At 41.1% G+C, this 25,454-nt stretch overlaps 1 protein-coding gene and 1 long non-coding RNA gene across 3 annotated transcripts in view; both read right to left on the bottom strand.

The window, feature by feature from the left end:
- The window catches only part of LOC106564404 (zinc finger protein 501), a 127,289-nt gene extending 110,881 nt beyond the window's left edge, over positions 1–16,408 (bottom strand). The window contains exons 1-3 of one of the 2 annotated variants that reach the window (XM_014130493.2): positions 16,253–16,408; positions 14,185–14,344; positions 11,740–12,902 (exon numbers count right to left, since the gene is read on the bottom strand). In XM_014130493.2, the coding sequence (XP_013985968.2) occupies positions 11,755–12,902; positions 14,185–14,344; positions 16,253–16,261 (1,317 nt within the window). In that variant the 5' untranslated portion in view covers positions 16,262–16,408 and the 3' untranslated portion in view covers positions 11,740–11,754. Of the gene's footprint in view, positions 1–11,739; positions 12,903–14,184; positions 14,345–16,252 lie in introns of those variants that run through there. The other variant, XM_045690981.1, reaches the window with a different exon arrangement.
- On the bottom strand, positions 3,287–9,153 carry LOC106564410 (uncharacterized). The gene is made up of 3 exons (XR_001319485.2): positions 8,163–9,153; positions 7,975–8,038; positions 3,287–3,897 (listed from the first exon to the last, which is right to left on the bottom strand). It is a non-coding gene; the product is annotated as an uncharacterized lncRNA (long non-coding RNA).
- Positions 16,409–25,454: the final 9,046 nt, after the last annotated feature.

The following is a 25,454-nucleotide window of genomic DNA, read 5'->3' as shown; positions in this document are numbered from 1 at the left end:
CATTTTCCATGATGATATTAAGCCAATTAGATCAAAATGAGAATACATGGATAGGGGACCTGATCCTAGATCAGCACCACTACTCCAACACACTTGATACATATGGATCCAGGGCTGAATATCATACTACACAGGTTACCATGGTAATCAGACTTAGTAAACTTATAGAGAAGGGGAGATGGATGACTCTTTACAATATGTTTTCTATTGAAACTTTATTTGGGGATCTGGAACCGGTGCCAGAGAGGAGGGAGATGAAAGACATGTTTGTGCTTTCTGGTGGTTTTTCAGTGATGCTGAATGAGCAAATCTCTTTCCACATAGATAGGAGTAAGGCTTCTCTCAAGTGTGTATTCACTGGTGTGTTGTCAGGTTGAAATCTAGAGCAAAACTCTTTCCACACTGATCACAGCTATAAGATTTCTCTCCTGTGTGTATTCACTGGTGTCTAGTCAGGTCTCCTGATTGATTGAAGCTCTTCCCACACTGATCACAGCTATAAGTCTTCTCTCCTGTGTGTATGCTTTGGTGTTTATTTTTTTATTTCACCTTTATTTAACCAAGTAGGCTAGTTGAGAACAAGTTCATTTACAATTTCGACCTGGCCAAGATAAAGCATAGCAATTCGACACATACAACAACACAGAGTTACACATGGAATAAACAAAACATACAGTCAATAATACAGTAGAACAAAATAAAACAAAAAGTCTGTATACAGTGATTGCAAATGAGGTAAGTTAAGGCAATAAATAGGCCATGGTGGCTAAGTAATTACAATATAGCAATTAAAAACACTGGAATGGTAGATGTACAGAAGATGAATGTGCAAGTAGAGATACTGGGGTGGAAAGGAGCAAGATAAATTAATAAATACAGTATGGGGATGAGGTAGGTAGATATATGGGCTGTTTACAGATGGGCTATGTACAGGTGCAGTGATCTGTGAGCTGCTCTGACAGCTAGTGCTTAAAGCTAATGAGGGAGATATGAGTCTCCAGCTTCAAAGATTTTTGCAGTTCGTTCCAGTCATTGGCAGCAGAGAACTGGAAGGAAAGACGACCAAAGGAGGAAATGGCTTTGGGGGTGACCAGTGAGATATACCTTCTGGAGCGCGTGCTACGAGTGGTTGCTGCTATGGTGACCAGTGAGCTGACATAAGGCGGGGCTTTACCTAGCAGAGATAGTGTATGAGGCTTTGGTGACAAAACGGATGGCACTGTGATAGACTGCATCCAGATTGTTGAGTAGAGTGTTGGAGGCTATTTTATAGATGACATCACCGAAGTCGAGGATCGGTAGGATGGTCAGTTTTACGAGGGTGTGTTTGGCAGCATGAGTGAAGGATTCTTTGTTGCGATATAGGAAGCCGATGCTAGATTTAATTTTGGATTGGAGATGCTTAGAGTGAGTCTGTTAGGAGAGTTTACAGTCTAACCAGACACCCAGGTATTTGTAGTTGTCCACGTATTCTAAGTAAGAGCCGTCCAGAGTAGTGATGCTGGACGGGCGAGCAGATGAGGGCAGTGATCGATTGAATAGCATGCATTTAGTTTTACTTGCGTTTAAGAGCAGTTAGAGGCCACGGAAGGAGAGTTGTATGGCATTGAAGCTCGTCTGGAGCTTAGTTAACACAGTGTCCAAAGAGGGGCCAGAAGTATACAAAATGGTGTCGTCTGCGTAGAGGTGGATCAGAGAATCACCAGCAGCAAGAGCAACATCATTGATGTATACAGAGAAGAGATTCGGCCCAAGAATTGAACCCTGTGGCACACCCATAGAGACTGCCAGAGGTCCGGACAACAGGCCCTCCAATTTGACACACTGAACTCTATCAGAGAAGTAGTTGGTAAACCAGGCGAGGCAATCATTTGAGAAACCAAGGCTGTCGAGTCTGCCAATAAGAATGTGGTGATTGACAGAGTTGAAAGCCTTGGCCAGGTTGATGAATACAGCTGCACAGAAATGTCTCTTATCGATGGCGGTTATGATGTCGTTTAGGACCTTGAGCGTGGCTGAGGTGCACCCATTACCAGCTCTGAAACCAGATTGCATAGCGGAGAAGGTACGGTGGGATTCGAAATGTTCGGTAATCTGTTTGTTAACCTGGCTTTCGAAGACCTTAGAAAGACATGGTAGGATAGATATAGGTCTGTATCAGTTTAGGTCTAGAGTTTCACCCCCTTTGAAGAGGGGGATGACTGCGGCAGCTTTCCAATCTTTGGGAATCTCAGCCGATACGAAAGAGAGGTTGAACAGGCTAGTAATAGGGGATTGCAACAATTTCGGCAGATAATTTTAGAAAGAGAGGGTCCAGATTGTCTAGCCCGGCTGATTTGTATGGGTCCAGATTTTGCAGCTCTTTCAGAACATCAGCTATCTGGATTTGGGTGAAGGAGAAATGGTGGGGGCATTGGCGGGTTGCTGTGGAGGGTGCCCGGGCAGTTGACCGGGGTAGGGGTAGCCAGGTGGAAAGCATGGCCAGCCGTAGAGAAATGCTTATTGAAATTCTCAATTATAGTGGATTTATCGGTGGTAACAGTGTTTCCTAGCCTCAGAGCAGTGGGCAGCTGGGAGGAGGTGCTTTTATTCTCCATGGACTTTACAGTGTCCCAGAACTTTTTTGAGTTAGTACTACAGGATGCATGTTTGAAAAAGCTAGCCTAAGCTTTTCTAACTGTCTGTGTATATTTGTTTCTAACTTCCCTGAAAAGTTGCATATCACGGGGGCTATTCGATGCTAATGCAGAACGCCACAGGATGTTTTTGTGCTGGTCATGGGCAGACAGGTCTGGAGTGAACCAAGGACTATATCTATTCCTAGTTGTACATTTATTGAGTGGGGCATGCTTATTTAAGATGGTGAGGAAGGCACTTTTAAAGAATTGACAGGCATCATCTACTGACGGGACAAGGTCAATGTCATTCCAGGATACCCCGGCCAGGTCGATTAGAAAGGCCTGCTCGCAGAAGTGTTTTAGGGAGCGTTTGACAGTGATGAGAGGTGGTCGTTTGGTCGCAGACCCATTACGGATGCAGGCAATGAGGCAGCGATCGCTGAGATCTTGATTGAAAACAGCAGAGGTGTATTTGGAGGGTGAGTTAGTTAGGATGACATCTATGAGGGTGCCTGTGTTTACGGATTTGGGGTTGTATCTGGTAGGTTCATTGATAATTTGTGTGAGATTGAGGGCATCAAGCTTAGATTGTAGGATGGCCGGGGTGTTAAGCATGTCCCAGTTTAGGTCACCTAGTAGCACGAGCTCAGAAGATAGATGGGGGGCAATCAATTCACATATGGTATCGACGGCACAGCTGGGGGCAGAGGGAGGTCTATAGCAAGCGGCAACAGTGAGAGACTTCGTCAGGTCTCCTGAATGACTGAAGCTCTTCCCACACTGATGACAGCTGTAAGGCTTCTCTCCTGTGTGTGTGTTGGTTTGCAGTCAGGGTAGAATCGTGAGCAAAACTCTTCCCACACTGATCACAGCTATAAGACTTCTCTCCAGTGTGTATGCATTGGTGTGTAATCTGGGCTCCTAATTGATTGAAGTATTTTCCACAATCAAAGCAGGGGTAAGGGCTCTCCCCTGTATGAATTCTCTGATGAGATTTTAAGGTTTTAGATGCAGAGAAACCCTTCCCACACTGAGAGCAGTGGTACGGTTTCACACCGGTGTGAATCCGCTGGTGAAATATCAATTCCTTCTGTTTAGCAAAACTCTTCCCACAGTCAGAACAGCAGTGGTAAGGTTTCTTCCCTATACGTACTGCTGGCGTTTCTTGAGGTGTTCTGATCTAGAGAGACTCTTCCCTGTCTTGTCAGCATCATGATGTTGTTGAGGCTCCCCAGATGATAAGCCTCTCCCACTGAGAGAGCAACGATTAGGGCTTTCCCTGTGAAACAAAGACATTGAATAGTTAGGTTTTGCAAATATGTCCATAAACAGATTAAATGAATGCCTTTTGCGACCCTTTGATATATTTCAGTAGAAATTGTGCACCAATATTCAATTTTAAATCTCTGTTATATTAAATAGTGCCCTTTAATACTGAACACAAGGAGAATTCGACTAATCAGATTTTATTATGACTCTGTGGCAACTAGTCGAAACACACAAATGTGCCCTCTCATTGGCTATAATGGTCCCACCTGGTCTTATTGTGAATTTTCCAGTACCTATGTGGTAATGATATATTTCAGAAGGAGCCAGCAAAACTAGTGCACTCTATATGTGCTCTGGGTCATTAGACACCATTAGACATGCACCTGTCTGGGGGTTTGACACAACTGGTTATTCCTGTAACCGTGTTATGGCCAATTATGTACTGTTGCTATGGTTACACCTCTTGGGTATTTTCCAGAACTGGGATGTCCCTTTCAGATGATTTAGCAGGATGACATGTATGGTTATTCCTGTAGAGTGCCGAGGTCTGTTACTATGGTCCAACATGCATGAACCTGGCTTAAAGCGAAGAATGTCTATTTTTGTCTATTTCTGTGGCTCTACGGGTTCCATGCCCTAATATGAAGGCAATATGATAACGGTGGCTAAATGCCAGAGGGGATGAGCCATTAAGAGGAGTTACTGTGAGTGTGAACTGAGGAGGACAAATGTATAAAACGTGTGTGCCAAGACTGGAAGGCAGTTGTATTCATGAACTAGCTCGGCTTTTATTATGAAATAATAAAAAGTATATTTGAACTCACATGCTCCGGTATTTGTGAAATATGATTGACCAAATATTTCCACTACAATCTTGCCTCTCTTCGATTTCTTTCCGTTTTTGAAGACATTTATTTTCTTTGTTAGAGCAGTCACTTGAGTATTTGGTCAAATAATGGATAATGTGTTCTAAATCAGTGAAGGACTATGAAGACTTTGTGAGGAAGGAGAGATAATTAGGTCATAGCCACAGATTCCTAAACGTTCAACAACACCCCCTTTTACTAAGAATCCTGTTTTCTGCTATCGTCTACTTTTACCTGGCAGCCACTTAGAACACATGCGCAGAGAGGGAGTATCTCAACACGCCAATCTGTAGTGAGGGAGTGTCTGGGAATGACTTGTTCTGGTCTTTCGCTGGTGATTTAATGGCAGCTGCTGTACACTACCAGCACAGATAGGACAAAGAGCTATGTATGCAAGTCACTGCAATAGGTGCATCAAACCTAATTCACAAGTAATTTTCTAATCAAAAATAAACGTACGTCCAGTGGTGGAAAAAGTACCCAAGTGTCATACTTGAGTAAAAGTAAAGATGCCATAATAGAAGATTAATTGAAAGTCACCCAATAAAATTCTACTTGAGTAAAAGTCTAAAAGTTTTTACTTTTAAATATACTTAAGTATCAAAAGTAAACGTAATTGCTCAAATATACTTAAGAATTAAAAGTAAAAGTATAAATAATTAAAATGTCCTAAGCAAACCAGATGGCACAATTTTCTTGTTTTTTCAATTTACGGATAGGCAGGGGCACACTCAGATATCATTTACAAACAAAACATTTGTGTTTAGTGAGTCCGCAAGATCAGAGGCAGTAGGGATGTCCAGGGATGTTCTCTTGATAAGTGTGTGAATTGAACCATTTTCAGTCCTGCTATGCATTCAAAATGTAACCAGTACTTTTGGGTGTCAGGGAAAATGTATGGAGTAAAAAGAACATAATTTTCTTTAGGAATGTAGTGAAGTAAAAGTTGTCAAATATATAAATAGTAACGTACAGATACCCCCCAAAAAACTATTTAAGTAGTACTATAAAGTATTTTCACTTAAGTCCTTTCACCACTGCGTAAGTCTTTTTTCTAAACTAAACTACAGCCAAATGTACAGTATTTATAACTAACCCGCCTAGCGACCATGCTCAGAACCTTGAGCCGTTGCCAGGAGCAACAGTGTAGCTGCCATGGAGGAGACGAGGATGATGTCACTCATTATAAGACCTTGGTTACACCTGTGACACATGCAGGGTAGTCTCTTAGAAAAAAGGATTCCAAAAGGGTTCTTCGGCTGTCCCCATAGGAGAACCCTTTTTTGATTCCAGTTGTGTTGTGACAAGGTCGGGGTGGTATACAGAACATAGCCCAATTTGGTAAAAGACCCAAGTCCATATTATGGAAAGAACAGCTCAAATAAGCAAAGAGAAACAACAGTCCATCATTACTTTAAGTCATGAAGGTCAGTCAATATGGAAAATGTCAAGAACTTTGAGTTTCTTCAAGTGCAGTCGCAAAAACCATCAAGCGCTATGATGAAACTGGCTCTCATGAGGACCCCCAGAGGAAAGGAAGACCCATAGTTACCTGCAGAGGATAAGTTCATTAGAGTTAACTGCACCTCAGACTGCATCCCAAATACATGCTTCACAGGGTTTAACTAACAGACATATCTCAACATCAACTGTTCAGAGGAATCAGGCATTCATGGTCGAATTGCTGCAAAGAAACCACTACTAAAGGACACCAATAATAAGAAGACACTTGCTTGGGCCAAGAAACACGAGCAATGGACTTTAGACGGGTGGAAATCTGTCCTTTGGTCTGATGAGTCCACATTTGAGGTTTTTGGTTCCATTTTTGGTCTTTGTGAGACATAGTTGGTGAACGGATGATCTCCCCATGTGTGGTTCCCACCATGAAGCATGGAGGAGGAGGTGTGGGGGTGCTTTCCTGGTGAAATTGTCGGTCATTTATTTAGAATTCAAGGTACACTTAAACATCATGGCTACCACAGCATTTTGCAGCGATACGCCATCCCATCTGGTTTGCACTTAGTGGGACTATCATTTGTTTTTCAACAGGACAATGACCCAAACCACACCAGGCTGTGTCAGGACTATTTGACCAATAACAAGAGTGATGGAGTGCTGCATCAAAATGAAGTGATGGCACCGGAGGGGATAGCTGCCGTCTTACCGGCTCTTATTAACCAACCATGCTATTTTGTTTGTTTTTTCGCGTTGTTCCTAACTTGTTTTGTACATAATGTTGCTGCTACCGTCTCTTATGACCGAAAAGAGCTTCTGGACATCAGAACTGCGATTAGTCACTTAGATTAGACAAAGAGTTTTTCTTCAATGAGTTGGAACGGGAGGGATATACTACCCGACCAGGCCCAGATTCCCGTCATTCACTGGAGAAGGAAACAGAGATTTTGCGGAAAAAGATCAGGGTGCCTTGTGAGGATCAGGTGACGAGTGGCTAATCTGCCTTTGCCTTCCGTCCTGCTAGTTCAATCACTGGAAAATAAATGGATAAACTGAAAGCACGTAAATCCTACCAATGGGACATTAAAACTTTTATATCTTATGTTTTATATCTTATGTACCAGGCGGTATCAGAGAAAGGCCCTAAAAATTGTCAAAGACTCCAGCCACCCCAGTCATAGACTGTTCTCTCTGCTACCACAGGGCAAGTGCTACCGGAGCGCCGAGTCTAGGTCCAAGAGGCTTCTAAACAGCTCCTACCCCCAAGCCATAAGACTCTTGAATCAAATGGCTACCCAGAATATTTGCATTGTCCCCCCCCCTTTTACACTGCTGCTACTCTCTGTTATTAGCTATGCATAGCCACTTTAATAACTCTACCTACATGTACATATTACCTCAATTACCTTGACTAACCGGTGTCCCCGCACATTGAATCTGTACCGGTACCCCCTGTATATAGTCTCGCTAGTGTAATTTTTTTACTGCTGCTCTTTAATTACTTGTTACTTTTATTTCTAATTCTTTTTTTTTTTACTGCATTGTTAGTTAGGGACTTGTAAGTAAGCATTTCACTGTAAGTATCTGTTGTATTTGGCACATGTGACTAATAAAATTTGATCTCTTCAGGGCGCCGAAGACATGGATGTCGATTAAGGCAGCCCTCCACACCTCTCTGAATGCATTCAGATGTACAACTGACTAGTTATCCCCCTTTCCCTTTCACAGACCACTGTAGTTCTCAGTCAACTGATTCCAACACGCACCTGTCCATTCTCTACTGTGTCTCTTCTGTCTCTTGTGTCAGAGGTGGATATGGAGGCCTTCTTCCTGTTTTGTTAATGAAGGAATTAATTAACAGATGAATGGATGAATGAATGAATCAATAAGAATCTATCAAGAACAATGATAAAAAAAACTGAATGTAAAATAAGGGTAAATTCCTCTCACTCACCTGAACCACATGACCCCAAAGACACAGAGTATGAGAATGAGAACAACTATGATTCCTACAACTGCATTCTTCAAAGACTTTGGTTACCCAACGAACATAACAGGAGAACAGCGATTCTCATAACCTTTAACACTACAGGAGTAGCAGACTGCGTCCTCACTGCTGACTTGGTCTAGGGAGAGGCAGTTATCTTGGGTGTTTGGGTTGGTGAGATGTCCGTTCTTGTACCAGATGTAGGTGGGGTTGTCAGTTAGAGTACAGGTGGTGCTACAGGTCAGTGTCACCTTCCCTTCCTCTGTGCCAGGAGTCTCCTTCACCTGCAAGTCTGAAAAGGGGTAAATGAAGACAAAATAGCACAATCATCATTATTTCTACCAATAATATGACAGACTAGATTATATAATACTGTAAGGACAGTATTACCTGTGACATGAGTTATTCCAGGTAATCTGTATCCCCATTTTACCTCAGTTGTTGTAAATCTAAACTTGTATTCAGCAGAGTCACTCTCTCTCAGGTCTGTGATTCTCAGGGTGGAGTCGTTGTCTGTAGTTGGAAGGTACTTCACACTACCTGCACACTCTGTGTCCTGGCTTAGATCTGCAGTAACTCCAGACTCCCACTTGTTCATTTGTTCAGATATCCTCTTGGTGTGAGTCACATTCAAACCGCTCTGACAACAAACATCTGACACAAAATGTATCTGATCAATTCCTCAAACGATAATGAGACTAAGTGTTTTAAATGTATTGGACTGGTTCATTTAAAAGGAAAAACAAATAGACACTTACAGTGCATTCGGAAAGTTTTCAGACCCCTTGACTTTTTCCACATTTTGTTACGTTACAGACTTATTCTAAAATGGATAAAAAAATATATGTTTTTTTTAAACGTTATAACAAGGTAAGATACCAGGCATTTTATACCTTTTCTATTATACTGTATGGTCTTTTACAGCACAGGAGTAACTGTCTGCAGAGTAACGCAGACATGGTCCTAGGACCTGAGCCCTAGGACCATGTCTCAGGACTACCTGGCATGATGACTCCTTGCTGCCCCCAGTCCACCTGGCCATGCTGCTGCTCCAGTTTCAACTGTTCTGCCTGCGGCTATGGAAACCTGACCTGTTCACCGGACGTGCTACCTGTCCCAGACCTGCTGTTTTCAACTCTCTAGAGACAGCAGGAGCGGTAGAGATACTCTCAATGATCGGCTATGAAAAGCCAACTGACATTTACTATTGAGGTGCTGACTTGTTGCACCCTCGACAACTACTGTGATTATTATTACTTGACCATGCTAGTAATTTATGAACATTTGAACATCTTGGCCATGTTCTGTTATAATCTCCACCCGGCACAGCCAGAAGATGGCTGGCCACCCCTCATAGAGTGGTTCCTCTCTAGGTTTCTTCCTAGGTGTTGGCCTTTCTAGGGAGTTTTTCCTAGCCACTGTGCTTCTACACCTGCATTGCTTGCTGTTTGGGGTTTTAGGCTGGGTTTCTGTACAGCACTTTGAGACATCAGCTGATGTAAGAAGGGCTATATAAATACATTTGATTTGATTACAATTTGATATTATATCTTACATGTGACAGTCAGTTGTTCCATGGAAGCTGTACCCCCATTCTGCATACTGTGTTTTAAATCTGAACCTCTCTCTCTCAGGTCTGTGATTCTCAGGGTGCAGTCTTTCTCTTTAGTCCCAAGGTACTCAGCATGACCTGCATACTCTGGAACGAGCTCAGGATTTTAGGCGCCTCATTACATTTCTCTATACCAGTTTGGTTCTGAGACTACATGATAACTTGGATGTTGATATGTGCAGGGCAGTTCCACGGTTGAGCCCTTCACAGCACAGATACTCTGATGGGTGTAAGTCACGTTGACAGTTCTGACCCAGAACACCTAAAACAGTAGTAGGCCCAATCATTTATTCAATTATTATTGTACTCAACAAAAATATTAACGCAACATGCAACAATTTCTACAATTTTAATGAGTTACAGTTCATATATAGAAATCAGTCAATTGAAATAAATGAATTAGGCCCTAGAACATATTCTGGGCATTCTGCCACAACGTCTGAGGTGGTCATGACCGTCTCCCCCTCATATTCTGTATACTTCTGGCCCTTCTTTGGACACTGTGTTAACAACCCTCCAGACGAGCTTCAATGCCATTCAACTCTCCTTCCGTGGTCTCCAACTGCTCCTAAACACAAGTAAAACTAAATGCATGCTTTTCAACTGATCGCTGCCTGCACCTGCCCGCCTGTCCAGCATCACTTCTCTGGACGGTTCTAACTTAGAATTTGTGGACAACTACAAATACCTAGGTGTCTGGTTAGACTGTAAACTCTCCTTCCAGACTCACATCAATCATCTCCAATCCAAAGTTAAATCTAGAATTGGCTTCCTATTTCGCAACAAAGCATCCTTCACTCATGCTGCCAAACATACCCTCGTAAAACTGACCATCCTATCAATCCTCGACTTCGGCGATGTCATTTACAAAATAGCCTCCAATACCCTACTCAACAAGCTGGATGCAGTCTATCACAGTGCCATACGTTTTGTCACCAAAGCCCCATATACTACCCACCACTGCGACCTGTACGCTCTCGTTGGCTGGCCTTCGCTTCATAATCGTCGCCAAACACATTGGCTCCAGGTCATCTACAAGACCCTGCTAGGTAAAGTCCCCCCTTATCTCCGCTCACTGGTCACCATAGCAGCACCCACCTGTAGCACGCGCTCCAGCAGGTATATCTCTCTGGTCACCCCTAAAGCCAACTCCTCCTTTGGTCGTCTCTCCTTCCAGTTCTCTGCTGCCAATGACTGAAACGAACTACAAAAATCTCTGAAACTGGAAACACTTATCTCCCTCACTAGCTTTAAGCACCAGCTATCAGAGCAGCTCCCAGATCACTGCACCTGTACATAGCCCATCTATCATTTAGCCCAAACAACTACCTCTTCCCCTACTGTATTCATTTATTTTGCTCCTTTGCACCATATTATTTATATTTTAACTTTGAACTTTCTTCAAACTACAAATCTACCATTCCAGTGTTTTACTTGCTATACTTTATTTACTTTGCCACCATGGCCTTTTTTGCCTTTACCTCCCTTATCTCACATCTTTTGCTCACATTGTATATAGTCTTATTTTTTTCTACTGCATCATTGATTGTATGTTGTTTTACTCCATGTGTAACATTGTAAATGAGAACTTGTTCTCAACTTGCCTACCTGGTTAAATAAAGGTGAAATAAAAAATCTCTACCCAGCACCTACAGGAACCACTGATTGTATGAGACAAGATGTAAAATGAATCTCCCCAGAAAAAAAACATTTCCCCGACACATGAATATACACCTACTATTATTGAAACATTATTCTACATTATTTAATGGCTCTGAAAACCCCCATCCCACACAGCACTAGATCAGCACTTCTACTCCAACACACTTGACACATGTGGATCCAGACATGCATATTATGCTACACAGGTTACCATGGTAATCAGAATTAGTAAACTGTTAGAGAAAGGGAGATATATGACTCTACAAGATGTTTTCTATTGAACCTTTATTTAGGGATCTGGAACTGGTGCCGGAGAGGAGGTAGATAAAGAAAACATATTTGTGCTTCCTGGTGTTTTATCAGTGACCCTGAATGATTGAAGCTCTTGCCACAAAGACAGGAGTAAGGTTTCTCTCCAGTGTGTGTGCGTTGGTGTCTAATCAGGGACCCTGATTGATTGAAGCTCTTCCCACACTGATCACAGCTATAAGGCTTCTCTCCTGTGTGTATGCGTTGGTGTGTAGTCAGGTCTCCTGATTGATTGAAGCTCTTCCCACACTGATCACAGCTATAAGGCTTCTCTCCTGTGTGTATGCGTTGGTGTGTAATCAGGGCTCCTGAATGATTGAAGCTCTTCCCACACTGATCACAGCTATAAGGCTTCTCTCCTGTGTGTATGCGTTGGTGCACATTCAGGTGTCCTGAATAATTGAAGCTCTTCCCACACCGATCACAGCGATAAGGCTTCTCTCCTGTGTGTATGCGCTGGTGTCTAGTCAGGTCTCCTGATTGATTGAAGCTCTTCCCACACTGATCACAGCTATAAGGCTTCTCTCCTGTGTGTATGCGATGGTGTCTAGTCAGGGCTCCTGAATGATTGAAGCTCTTCCCACACTGATCACAGCTATAAGGCTTCTCTCCTGTGTGTACGCGTTGGTGCGTAGTCAGGTGTCCTGAATGATTGAAGCTCTTCCCACACTGATCACAGCTATAAGGCTTCTCTCCTGTGTGTATGCGTTGGTGCGTAGTCAGGTGTCCTGAATGATTGAAGCTCTTCCCACACTGATCACAGCTATAAGATTTCTCTCCTGTGTGTTTGTGTTTAGTCTGGGCTCCTGACTGATTTAAGTATTTCCCACAATCAAAGCAGGTATAAGGTCCCTCTGAATGAATTATCTGATGAGATTTTAAGGATTTAGATGCATGCTCTAGAGTGTGAATTTGCTTATGGATTGTCAAGTCTTGTTTAGCCAAACTCTTCCCACAGTCAGAGCAGCAGTGGTGAGGTTTCTTCCCTATACCTCTATGCTGGTGTTTCTTGAGGTGTTCTGGTCTGGAGAGACTCTTCTCTTTCTTGTCAGCATCATGATGTTGTTGAGGTTCCCCAGATGCTAAGCCCCTCCCTCTAAGAGAGCAACAATTAGGGATGTCCCCTGTGAAACAAAGACATTGAATATTTAGGTTTTGCAAATATGGGTCCATAAACAGATGGGGCCTTCCATGAAATGAATGTCTTTTGCTTCCCTTTCATATTTTTCCAGTATAAATTGTGCACCAGTTTTACATTTTAAATCATTGACATGCTTTGAAAGAACAATTTCTCTAATAAACCTGTTTACATGGACACATATGAAATCAGGCTACCTGACTGGACTTTGATAAATGCTGAAAATAGCCAATCCAAATAAACTTTCTACCACAGAAAGTGTAATTTTTTTTGAAGCAATTTGGACCAATAAAGTTTGTATGTGAAAACTAAGCTGCATATTTTCAGTTTTTCCTGAACTCACTGCACTCGGTCAAAAGAAGTTAGCTTGCGCTGCTTGTGTTAACACATACACAGATTAAATACACCTCTATAACACTGATTAAAGTGTTTACATGTCCTAATCATTCTAAAGATTGCTCAGAAAACCAGGTGTTTTTAAAGGCGTATGCTTACTTCGGTTATGACCTTACACCAATTTAGATCAGCAGAGGAAGATGTTTACATGACTAATGCCATACTCGGCCTACTGCCATAATCAGTTTAATAGGAAATGATGTGTGCATGTAAAGCCCTAGTTATTTGGTTACTTTGACAGTCATTTCAGAACATCATTTATTTCATGTAATTAGTGATTCATTTACATCTGTCCCTCATTTTAAGGTCAACCCATGTTTTAATATGGTGAAACTGTTCCTCACATTTTTTGGGCAAAAGAAACAATGAACAGTCAAATCATAGAGTAAAAGCAGGTGAGCTGGTTCTAGTCTTATCGATTCTCTGGTGTTTTTTGTGGAAAACCGAGCTAGTGAACCATTTTACCCATAAATTGGTATGGTAGAATTGAAGCTAGCATTCAATTTTCACTCCCTGTGGAACAAAACTAGCTCCCATTACCCCAGTCATAAGCAAATTTGTGGCTGATTTAAAGGACTATTTTACCAATGTGAACTAGTGGTTTTGTTGTTTTCAGTAGTCCCCTGTTACTTTATTTAGCACATACTACAGTATGTATTTTCATATAACCTCTTGATGGGAAAACATGTTTTTATGAAGTTGAACATGTGCTCTTCATGAAAGAATGTTAAAATTAGGTGAAATCAAACGTTTTTGGGGGGACCAAGTTACACTTCTCAAATGTGGGTGGAACTACCTGATATTTTCATCAATATATAATTAACCAATTAACTGTTACAGAAGCAGACTAATCTAATCCAGATGGTTTTTACTTAATGAAATCAAATCTCCATGTTCCTCTTCTCCTTCTCGTCTCTTAGTTCCACTCTGCCCCGGTGTTTTCCTGCAGTCGTCCAGAACCAGCAGTAAAGTACGGAGAGGCAGTCGACTTGGGGGCTCCTGGAGGGTGGAGGGGGACAGACTAGCTTTGTCCTGTTGGCCACAAGAAGTTTACAGTTGATCATTAAACCAAATATTGTATTAAGTCAGTCAAAACCTCTGATTTGGGTGCATCCCAAATCCTTGTTCTGCCTTGTTCAGGAACAGAACAACAGATTTTTACCTTCTCAGCTCTGGGATTCGATCTAACAACCTTTTGGTTACTGGCCCAACACTAACCACTAGGCTACCTGCTGCCCCCGTACATACATATGTTCCTAATACAGGTGCATGTCTACTGATGCCTATAAATGATTAACTAATGTGCATGTCCAATAGCCTTCACAAGACCAGGCATGACCCAGAATGGTTAAGCCTGTACTGACTCAGCTTGCACATACACATTGGTTCTGCTTACACATATACTAATGGTTAACCCTATATCGATTCTGCTTACTACTTCTAAGAAAACAGTATAGGTACTGGAAAACCTCCAATGTACTGGAAAATCCCCAATACTAGCGCTCCTACCAGGTAGCTAGTATTGTGAATTTTTCAGTACATATGTGGCAATTATTTATTTCAGAAGGAGCCAGCAAAACTAGTGCAGTCTATGTGCTCTAGGTCATTGGACACCATTAGACATGCACATGGTTATTCTTGTAACTGTTATGGCAAACTATGGTTACACCTCTTGGGTTTTTTCCAGAACAGGGGTTCCCCTTTCAGTGGAGTCAGCAGGATGTCATCTATTGGTTAATCCTGTAGAGTGCCAAGGTCTGTTGCTATGGTCCTACATGTTTGAAACTATTTATGTGACTCTACAGATTGCATGTCCTAACATGAAGGCAATATGATAACGGTGGCTAAATGCAAGAGGTGATAAGCCATTAAGAGGAGTCACTATGAGTGTGACAAATTTATAAATATTCTGTGCCAAGACTGGAAGGCAGTTGTTTTCATGATTCCAGCTCGGCTTTTATTATGAAGTAATAAAAAATATATTTGAACTCACAGGCTCCGGTATTTGTGAAATATGATTGACCAAATATTTCCACGAAACTAGCTACAGTTTACCATAACTGGCCAGCTAGTTTTATAGTTTGGTCATTTATTCCAATACATTTCAGAACTGCACTCCTCACTACAAAACTAAACCAATTTGCAAATGCTAAAAATCTATGTGTGTATATATTCTGCAAACTAGCTTCATATTTTTTCTGAGATGCCGTTGATTACATTTGACACTTCGCAACATGTGACTACAGTTTGCATTGAATTGTGGGTCATATCAACCCACCAGGTGTCCAAAGTTGTTCACTCGCTCCTTCAAGCTAAATCGAGGGCCAACGTTAGGGAATTGGACCTCCCGTAAAATGGCAATCAAACTGCATCCGGTTTCGACGGGGGATACCCCCGAGGGAAAAACAACGTGTTTGGACTGCAGCCATTTATTTTCTTTGTTAGAACGGACACTTGAATATCGGGTCAAATAATGGCTAATACGTAAGAAATCAGTGAAGGAATGTGAACATTTGCACACTTCGGGAGGAAGGAGAGAATTAGGTCATAGTCACAGATTCCTAAACATGATTGTATGAACTGCCTTAATTTTGCTGGACCCCAGAAAGAGTAGCTGCTGCCTTGGTAGCTAATGGGGATCCATAATAAATACAAATGATATAGTTGTGGGCTACTTTTTTAATGTAACCTTTATTTAACTAAGCAAGTCAGTTCTTATTTACAATGACGGAACAACGGATTAACAGCCTTGTTCAGGGACAGAACGACAGATGTTTACCTTGTCAGCTCGGGGATTCGGTTACTGACCCAATGCTCTAACCACTAGGCTACCTGCCGCCCCAAACAGAACACAGCAATGTGGAGGTTCAAAGATGATGAAAACTAGGCCTAGACATTTTATAAAACACAGCGGGCATATAATGTTAAAACCAGACTTACCCGATCCATTGTGGAAGCTACTGTTTCTTTGTATGATATGAACTGTTCGTCGCTAGCTGTCCTCGTCAACAATTTGCTGTTGTCTTGTTCTTCTTTAGGGTTTTATAGCAGACTACACCTATTGGCGTATTGTCGCCACCTACTGTACGGCGAGTGAACGAAGAAGAAAAATATCCATCCAAATGATTTCTATCGTAGGTAAAGAATTCATGCAGTACGTCTCTCCTTAATAGTGTAAAATATTCATGAATTTGTTCCATTATAAATCTACTGATGTCTTGCCACAGATTATTTACATGAATACCATAGAAAAACATTCAACACGGTTTCTGGGGGGTCATTTCAAAAGGTACAATTTGAATGTGCTTCTATTTTTTTAACTTCTTCATATAGTGGTTGGCAGGGTAATATGAATGAATCATTTTATAATAAACTTCCTTAATTGTGTTAGTAAGTACGTATGTGTGAGACAACAGATATTATCAATAAAACGATTCCAGTAAGGCATAACATAAGGTACATAGATACAAAATCTTGTTGATACAAGGCAAGTATCGCTCTGTTGTTGAACGGACCAAAACAAAAAAAAATCTTTACTACTATTGAGTCAACAGCGGTAATCGAAGGTAGGTTCTGAGGGTCTTAACATGTTCCTGAATAATAAAGCAACACCTGAGGGAATGGAGACTAAAACCATTGTAAACTCTTTAGGCGTTATAGGGATCTTGTAAAGTGAAAAGAATGAGTCATAATGAAGTAAAAGACCCTCTGCATTTACAAGTTGTCTCACCAATAGGATATTATTTCTGAACCAATATTCTAAAAACAAAGATTTATTGTTATACAATATGTGCTGATTATTCCAGATATAATATATTGTGGGGAGAAATTACGCTTCGAAATGAAGGACCATGACTATAAAACCTGCCAATGAAAAGCGGAGCTTCACTGGAACTTTGTCAATATTATAATTGCAAACCAACATGAAGTTAAGGCCACTAAAAGTAGAAAAGACATGATGAGGAATGCAGTTCCACGTAGAAGTGGGTCTTCTTAGTAAGTGTTTTATCAAACTGATCTGAAAAGTATTATTTAAGGTAGGAATGTCCAGAAAATTCAGCCACCATACTCATAAGTGTTCAATGCAACAGTTTCCTAATGTGACGGGTACGGTTTCTCCACAGAAAGTTTAAAAGCATCTGGTCTGTAGAAAGGATTCTACATGGAACCCTAAAGAGTTCTTCCTGGAACCAAAGAGGTTCTACCTGAAACTCAAAAGGGTTCTTCAAAGGGTTCTACTATGGGGACAGCCGAAGAACCCTTTAAGGTTCTAGATAGCAGCACTACACTCTTAAAAAAAAAGGTGCTACGCCCACTCCTCTACAACACTTCAACCATCCAAATAAATTATGTCATGGAGCATCACCATGGTGATGATGATTTGTGAGACATCATTGCAAAGACAATCCCCAATAGTGACCTCTATGGGTTAGGTGGGACGCCTACGTAACAGCCACTTGCAGCCTGTGGCGCGATTTTCAAAACCTTAAAAATCCTATTACTTCAATTTCTCAAACATATGACTATTTTACAGCTATTTAAAGACAAGACTCTCGTTAATCTAACCACACTGTCCGATTTCAAAAAGGCTTTACAACGAAAGCAAAACATTAGATTATGTCAGCAGAGTACCAAGCCAGAAATAATCAGACACCCATTTTTCAAGCCAGCATATAATGTCACCAAAACCCAGAAGACAGCTAAATGCAGCACTCACCTTTGATGATCTTCATCAGATGACACTCCTAGGACATTATGTTATACAATACATGCATGTTTTGTTCAATCAAGTTCATATTTATATCAAAAACCAGCTTTTTACATTAGCATGTGACGTTCAGAACTAGCATACCCCCCGCAAACTTCCGGGGAATTCGCTAACATTTTACTAAATTACTCACGATAAACGTTCACAAAAAGCATAACAATTATTTTAAGAATTATAGATACAGACCTCCTCTATGCACTCGATATGTCCGATTTTAAAATAGCTTTTTGGTGAAAGCACATTTTGCAATATTCTAAGTACATAGCCCAGGCATCACGGGCTCGCTATTTAGACACCCGGCAAGTTTAGCACTCACCATAATCATATTTACTATTATAAAAGTTTGATTACCTTTTGTTGTCTTCGTCAGAATGCACACCCAGGACTGCTACTTCAATAACAAATGTTGGTTTGGTCCAAAATAATCCATCGTTATATCCGAATAGCGGCGTTTTGTTCGTGCGTTCCAGACACTATCCGAAATGGTAAAGAAGTGTCGCGCGCATGGCGCAATTCGTGACAATAAAATTCTAAATATTCCATTACCGTACTTCGAAGCATATGTCAACCGCTGTTTAAAATCAATTTTTACGCCATTTTTCTCGTAGAAAAGCGATAATATTCCGACAGGGAATCTCCTTTTCGGCAAACAGAGGAAAAAATCACAAAGGCGGGGGCGGTCGGGTCATGCGCATAAGCCCAGAGTCCCTTGATCGGCCACTTGAGAAAGGCGATAATGTGTTTCAGCCTGGGGCTGGAATGACGACATTCTGTTTTTTCCTGGGCTCTGAGCGCCTATGGACGACGTGGGAAGTGTCACGTTAGAGCAGAGATCCTTAGTAAAAGATAGAGATGGAAAAGAATTTCAAGAAATGGTCAGACAGGCCACTTCCTGTAAAGGAATCTCTCAGGTTTTGACCTGCCATTTGAGTTCTGTTATACTCACAGACACCATTCAAACAGTTTTAGAAACTTTAGGGTGTTTTCTATCCATATGTAATAAGTATATGCATATTCTAGTTACTGGGTAGGAGTGGTAACCAGATTAAATCGGGTATGTTTTTTATCCAGCCGTGTCAATACTGCCCCCTAGCCCTATGACATTTGGAATTCCTGACATCATTTGTTTGGCTTCTAACTGTTAGAGAGGATGGAGGCATCTGAGTATATAGGGAATAGGATGCCATTTCAGACACAGACTATGTGTAGGTCTATTCTAGTCTGGTGAATGGATGGTGTAATAGATTGGTCTATTAACATGGTAATCTGCCTAGATACGATTATCACTTACCTGAATTGTTGTTACCATTTTTATGAGCTTAAAACATAAACACCTACGTGAAAGGTACTGTTTACTTGAATGGTAATCATGTCAGCACGGAGTAACAGCCATTTACAGCATTTTTTGTTCATTTTTCTTCCTCTTCCCCAGTCCACTTAAACTTTTCTTATTTATTTCCCATGAGCTTCACCCGAGTACCCACAAGTAGCTGGAAAACAACTGTGTTAAGCCTCTTACAGTTAATCCTGTAACCTCTGAACTTTTATAGAACATGTTGCCTCAAACATGCCCGTGTTGTACTACCATTTTTTGAAATAGTAAAGTTTCCCAAATGAGCTCCTCTCTCCTGTCCAGTTGTTATTATTTGTTGTTCTATAGGTGATGAAACCTAAAATACTACAAAGGTAATCAAAAGAACAAACGTGTGGATTGTAAATGGAGCAGCCACACACCTGTCAGGAAGAACATACAGAACTATCGCAGAGGATATTAGCCCAGAGAACAGTAGCGATGGAAAATGGCTACTATGCAAGGCATGAGTGGATGAGTACAAAGAATCGCGGGAGGATTTTGAAAGCTATCTTGAGCTTTTGGAGCTATGGATGTTTGCAAATGACATTAAAGAAGACAAGAATGTCAGTGTGTTTCTTTCTGTGATCGGTGCAGAAACATATGGTCTATTAAAGAGACTGATCACACCTGATACACCAAGTACTTTGCAGTATGAAGAATTGAAGCTAGTGTTGCTAGCTCACTACAAACCAAAACCTCTGGTGATTGCGGAGCAATTTCATTTGAAAAAATGTAACCAGAAGGAAGGAGAGTATGTGTCTGATTATGCGATGGCTTTGCGATAGCTGTCCGCTAATTGTGTTTTTGGTCCATCTAGGAAAGGCATTGAGAGATCAGTTTGTAAGTGGACTGTGCTCTGAAGCTTTGCAGCACAAGATGCTAGCAGAGAAGGATCTAACATTCAGAAAGGCATGTGAGATGGCATTGTCAATGGAGTTAGCTTCCAAGAACACCAGGGAGATTTCAGAGTAACAAAAGAGGCTCAATCAGTAAATGCAGTGACTAAAAATGCTCAAACATTTCCCAGGAGAGGAAAAGGACAGTTCAAGGGCAGAAATGACAATGGAGAGAAACAGTATAAAAAAATGACAAGGCAAGAGAATTCTGGTCAGCAACCATGCTACATGTGCAGAGGAAAACATTCTGCTCGTGGTTGCAGATTCAACAATGAGAAATGCATGTCTGTTCTAAATTTGGACACATTGCCTCTTCATGTAGGAACCACAGAGCAGGACAGACACAGTATGTTGTTGCTGCTGAGAGCAATGGCAAGAGTAAGGAGGATGATTCAGAGTTTTTTGGGGTGTATACAGTTTACACTTCTTCCAATGGGAAAAGGGCATTACAATAAATGTCACATTGGATGGAAAGGATTTGGACATGCAGTTAGACACAGAGGCCGCTGTCTCTCTGGTCTCGGAACTGTGTTACCATGATGCTCTGACTCACCTGCCGTTAAAGAAAACGCAGTGAGAAAATTCCTTTGCTAGGTGAGACCATTCCTTTGGTGGGTGAGACGATTCCTTTGCTAGGTGAGACCATTCCTTTGCTAGGTGAGACCATTCCTTTGCTGGGTGAGACCGTTCCTTTGCGAGGTGAGAAGGTTCCTTTGCGAGGTGAGAAGGTTTTTTTGCGAGGTGAGAACATTCCTTTGCGAGGTGAGAACATTCCTTTGTGAGGTGAGAATATTCCTTTGTGAGGTGAGAACATTGAGAACATTCCTTTACGAGATGATAATCGATGGTGATTCAAAGTGGTTGGAATTTTTTTTTACATAACTTCAATGACATCAATGAACTTCATTGAAAACCTACGAAGGCTGTTTGCAGCCTATGGATTGTGCAAAGAAATTGTCTCTGATAATGGACCCCAGCTGGTCTCTTCTGATTTTAAACAATTCTTAAAAAACAACGGAATCAAGCAGACCCTTCCTGCTTACCATCCTCCCTCGAATGCTGCAGCAGAAAGGTCAGTCCGGATACTCAAGCGTGCTCTGATAAAAAATGTTTGAGGACAACAGACAATCTACTGTCTTTCTCAAGCATCGCTGAGCCAATGTTCCGCAGTACCCCCCACAAAGTCACGTCGGACCCCTGCTGAGCTCTTCCTGAAGCGCCAGATCCGAACACGCTTCAAAATACTCCGACCTGACTTAACTAAACCAGTGGAATAAAAACATGCCAAACAAAAGAAACACCATGACCATGGTAGACTACACCTTCAAATTTTCCAGGAGGAAGAACAAGTGCGACAGGGAAAGAGAAATGGATTCATGCGACAGTAATCTGGAGACTGGGACCTGTGACTTACCTCATTCAGGACGGAAAGAGAAAACGTTTAAATCACTGTGTAGATTTATTGTTAGGCCTCATTAAATAAAGCTGATTATATTGTGTTATTTAATACATGGAGCGTACTAAGTGAAATCAAACCCAGCATATACTTTTGTTTAAAAGGGATAGTTAAACCCAGAATCATTCTCATGATAAATTATACAAAACATATTACTAAAAATCAAAACAATTACGAAGTTAGTCGTAGTGTAACACTAACGAAACAAGTACGACAAACCAGGGGCGGAAGACACAGATCAACCACGTGCAGCGAGTGGAGCAATCAAGAGGAGAGGCAGCCATGTGGCCAGCTGCTCCAGGCTGCAAACACCCAGGGAGTATACTTCCACGCAAGATATTACACTTACCAGTGACTTACCAAGCGAAGTTCAGAAAGTTTGTACCTCAAACCATACGGACGTCCGCCGAGAAAATTAAAGACCCCATGGCCGTGTGTCGCGGCAATGGGGTGTAGATATAGGGCCGTATCCCAGACGTGACACAGGTGTGCACAGGAGGGAATCTGTAAATCCTCACCTCGAATGTATCCCTCCACCACGGAGTGATACCAATATAGTGAAACATAACCACCAGCTTACATGGGTAAAATAGTCAATTAAAATGAACCATAAAACTGCTTATGACCGGGGAATGGAAGGTTGCTTTGTGAAACAAGGAGTGGCAATTGAATGCAATCTTCACAAAAAAATGAAATTGTAAAACATTTCTTGCATGTCTATGAATGGGGAGAGGGTTGAATTGCTCAGTTTTGCACCACAAAAAGCAGTAACTTGATAAAAAGAGTAGAACCAGCTCACCTGCTTTTACTCTGATTTGACTATTAGATGTTCGATGTTTCTTTTGAAAACATATTTTTTAAGGAATAGTTTCACCATATTAAAATGAGAGTTCAGTTCATGTAACAAGGTTGACCTTAAAATGAGGGTCACTAATCACATTGATAATAATCTTCAGAAAGGACTTTGTCAAAGCAACAAAATATCTAGTTCTCCTACAATGAGTGTGTTTACATGCACACTCATCATTTGACATTATACTAGTTATGGCAGTAGGCCGAGTATGGCATTCGTCATGTAAACACCTTACTCTGCTTATCTTAATTGGCTTAAGTTGACAATCAAAGTGACGCTGTTAAAAACACCTGGTGTTCTGAGCAATTTGTCAATATATTAGGACACGTGAAGGCCTTCATCAGATTCATAGAGGCATATTTAATCTGCATATGTTCTAGCACAAGCATCGCAAGCTTCCTTCTTTTGCTCGAGTGCAGTGAGTTCAGGAAAACTGAAAGTATGCAGCTTAGAAATAGTTTTCACATACAAACTTAATATGTCCAAAATCGGAATCAAATATGCTAATCAAAAATAACATGGATGCTGTGGTAGTACGTTTATTTTGATAGGCAGTTTTCTGCATTTATCAAGGTCCCATCAGTTAACCTGCTATTCATTATCTTTGTTTCACAGGGGACAGCCCTAACCGTTGCTCTCTCAGTGGGAGGGGCTTATCATAAGGGGAGCCTCAACAACAACATGATGCTGACAAGACGTCTCTCCAGAAGAGTCTCTCCAGATCAGAACGTCTCAATAAACACCAGCAGAGACTTATAGGGAAGAAACCTCACAACCACTGCTCTGACTATGGGAAGAGTTTTGCTAAACAGAGAAATTCGTCATTCACCAGCGGATTCATGCTGGAGGAAGCCTTATAGCTGTGATAAGTGTGGGAAGAGTTTTGCCCGAGATTTCACCATGACCAAACACCAACTTATACACATAGGAGAGAAGCCTTATAGTTGTGATCAGTGTGGGAAGAGCTTTAATCAATCAGCAGCCCTGAGCACACACCAACCCATACACACTGGAGAGAGACAGGAGTAAGGTGTATGTGGAAAGAGCTTTGCTCAATCAGGGTCACTGAAAAAACACCAGAAAGCACAAACATGTTTTCTTTCTTCTCCCTCCTCTCAGTCACCGGTTCAAGATATCTAAATAAAGTTTGAACAGAAAACATATTGTAAAGAGTCAGCTCTGGAACCATATGTATCGAGCTTCTTGGAGTAGGAGTGCTGTGGGTTGGCGGTGGGGGTGTTCAGAGCTGTATCTTATTTCAGTAACTCCTCTTATCCATGAATTAATTGTATCATGTAGAATAATGTTTCAACAATACAAGGTGTGTATTCATGTATTCAATAGATCAATAAATTAAATCCATTATCTGCTCAACAACGTCTGCTTATCACATTCATTATGTTTTTTAAATCTAATAATACATTTTTAAAAGGACAATGGTCCTCTTGTATAATTCGTTTGGTGCTAAAAGATGTTCACATATTTATTTTAAAACCCTTCACCAGGTTTTAGTGTAGCTGACGGGACATATGGAAGTACAGAAGACATAGGACTATTAGTGTCGTCAAATTATGTTGTTGCATTTATTTTAAAGGATTTTAATAGTGATATCTTTGAACTTTCCTTATTGTATATTAAGTGTGCTCCAGAAAGATGTTCACACATTTTATTGTGAATCGAATGATGTGTTGGTTGTTAGGAAAAGGCATCATGAGGGCAGGAAGCCAGCTCTGCCCATCAGTACTTATAGGTTATGTCAACCATAGACCTCACACTCTTCTGTTTTCTCACGGCCAGTAAGGTCTCCTACCAAACTTCTCTCTCGTCACACTGGAAATACACTTCATAATATCTTACCATTCTTCTTTTAATTGGTGGTATGTTATGTGGAATGAATGTTTGCATGTAAATGTCATTGTAAAACATACATACGAATGTGGTTTCATGTTTTCTTGTTTTGTTTTACATTGCTGATTGCATACACATTTTTTTAAATATGTATTTTTTAAAATGTTTAGTTGAATTATGTAGAAGAGACCAGGATATGTTGTTGCCCTGTGTCCCAATACTCAATGTTGTAGTCATGGTCCTGAGAATGAAACATGTTTTGAACAATCAACAGAGATTCATGTGTCTTACAGCGCTACACATCTGTTATAATAAGTGCTTTTACCTGCTTAATTGAAGTATCAGGTGTAGTTTTTCACCAGTTATACAGTGTGTTTGTTGTCTCTCTTTATGTTTAATGCTGCAGGGAGGGAGATGCAACAATAGCCTTGAGAACAACTGGACTCAAATAGAACTCTGTTCCAAGTTTCTGTCAGGTAAAAGTAGACGATAGCAGACAGCAGGATTCTTAGTGAAAGGGGTGTTGTTGAACGTTTTCTTGGCTTTACTCAACCTGTATAGATTAGGTAGAATCTTATCCAGGAACTTTCTGAAGTAAGATTAGCCTGGGGCAGCAGGTAGCCTAGTGGTTAGAGCGTTGGGAAAGTAACTGAATGGTTGCTAAATCGAATCCCCGAGCTGACAAGGTAAACATCTGTAGTTCTGCCCTTGAACAAGGCAGTTATCCCACTGTACCTAGGCCGTCATTGTAAATAAAAATGTGTTCTTATCTGACTTGCCTAGTTAAATAAAGATGTGAGATGTTATGCTGTCATAACGTAATTGCGCTTGAATATCTAAATAGATGTTTGATTGCTCTGGTCTAGGGGTTCATCAGTTGCAGCCTTGAGACTGGAATTCTATCACGGCAACCCCCTAATCCTTATCTGAACTCTGTGACAACAAAGTAACTGTACTGTAGCCTACA

Source organism: Salmo salar, chromosome ssa12, assembly GCF_905237065.1.
Source record: "Salmo salar chromosome ssa12, Ssal_v3.1, whole genome shotgun sequence".
In the NCBI taxonomy this organism is placed as follows: domain Eukaryota; kingdom Metazoa; phylum Chordata; class Actinopteri; order Salmoniformes; family Salmonidae; genus Salmo; species Salmo salar.
This window is presented reverse-complemented; position numbering and strand designations above follow the sequence as displayed.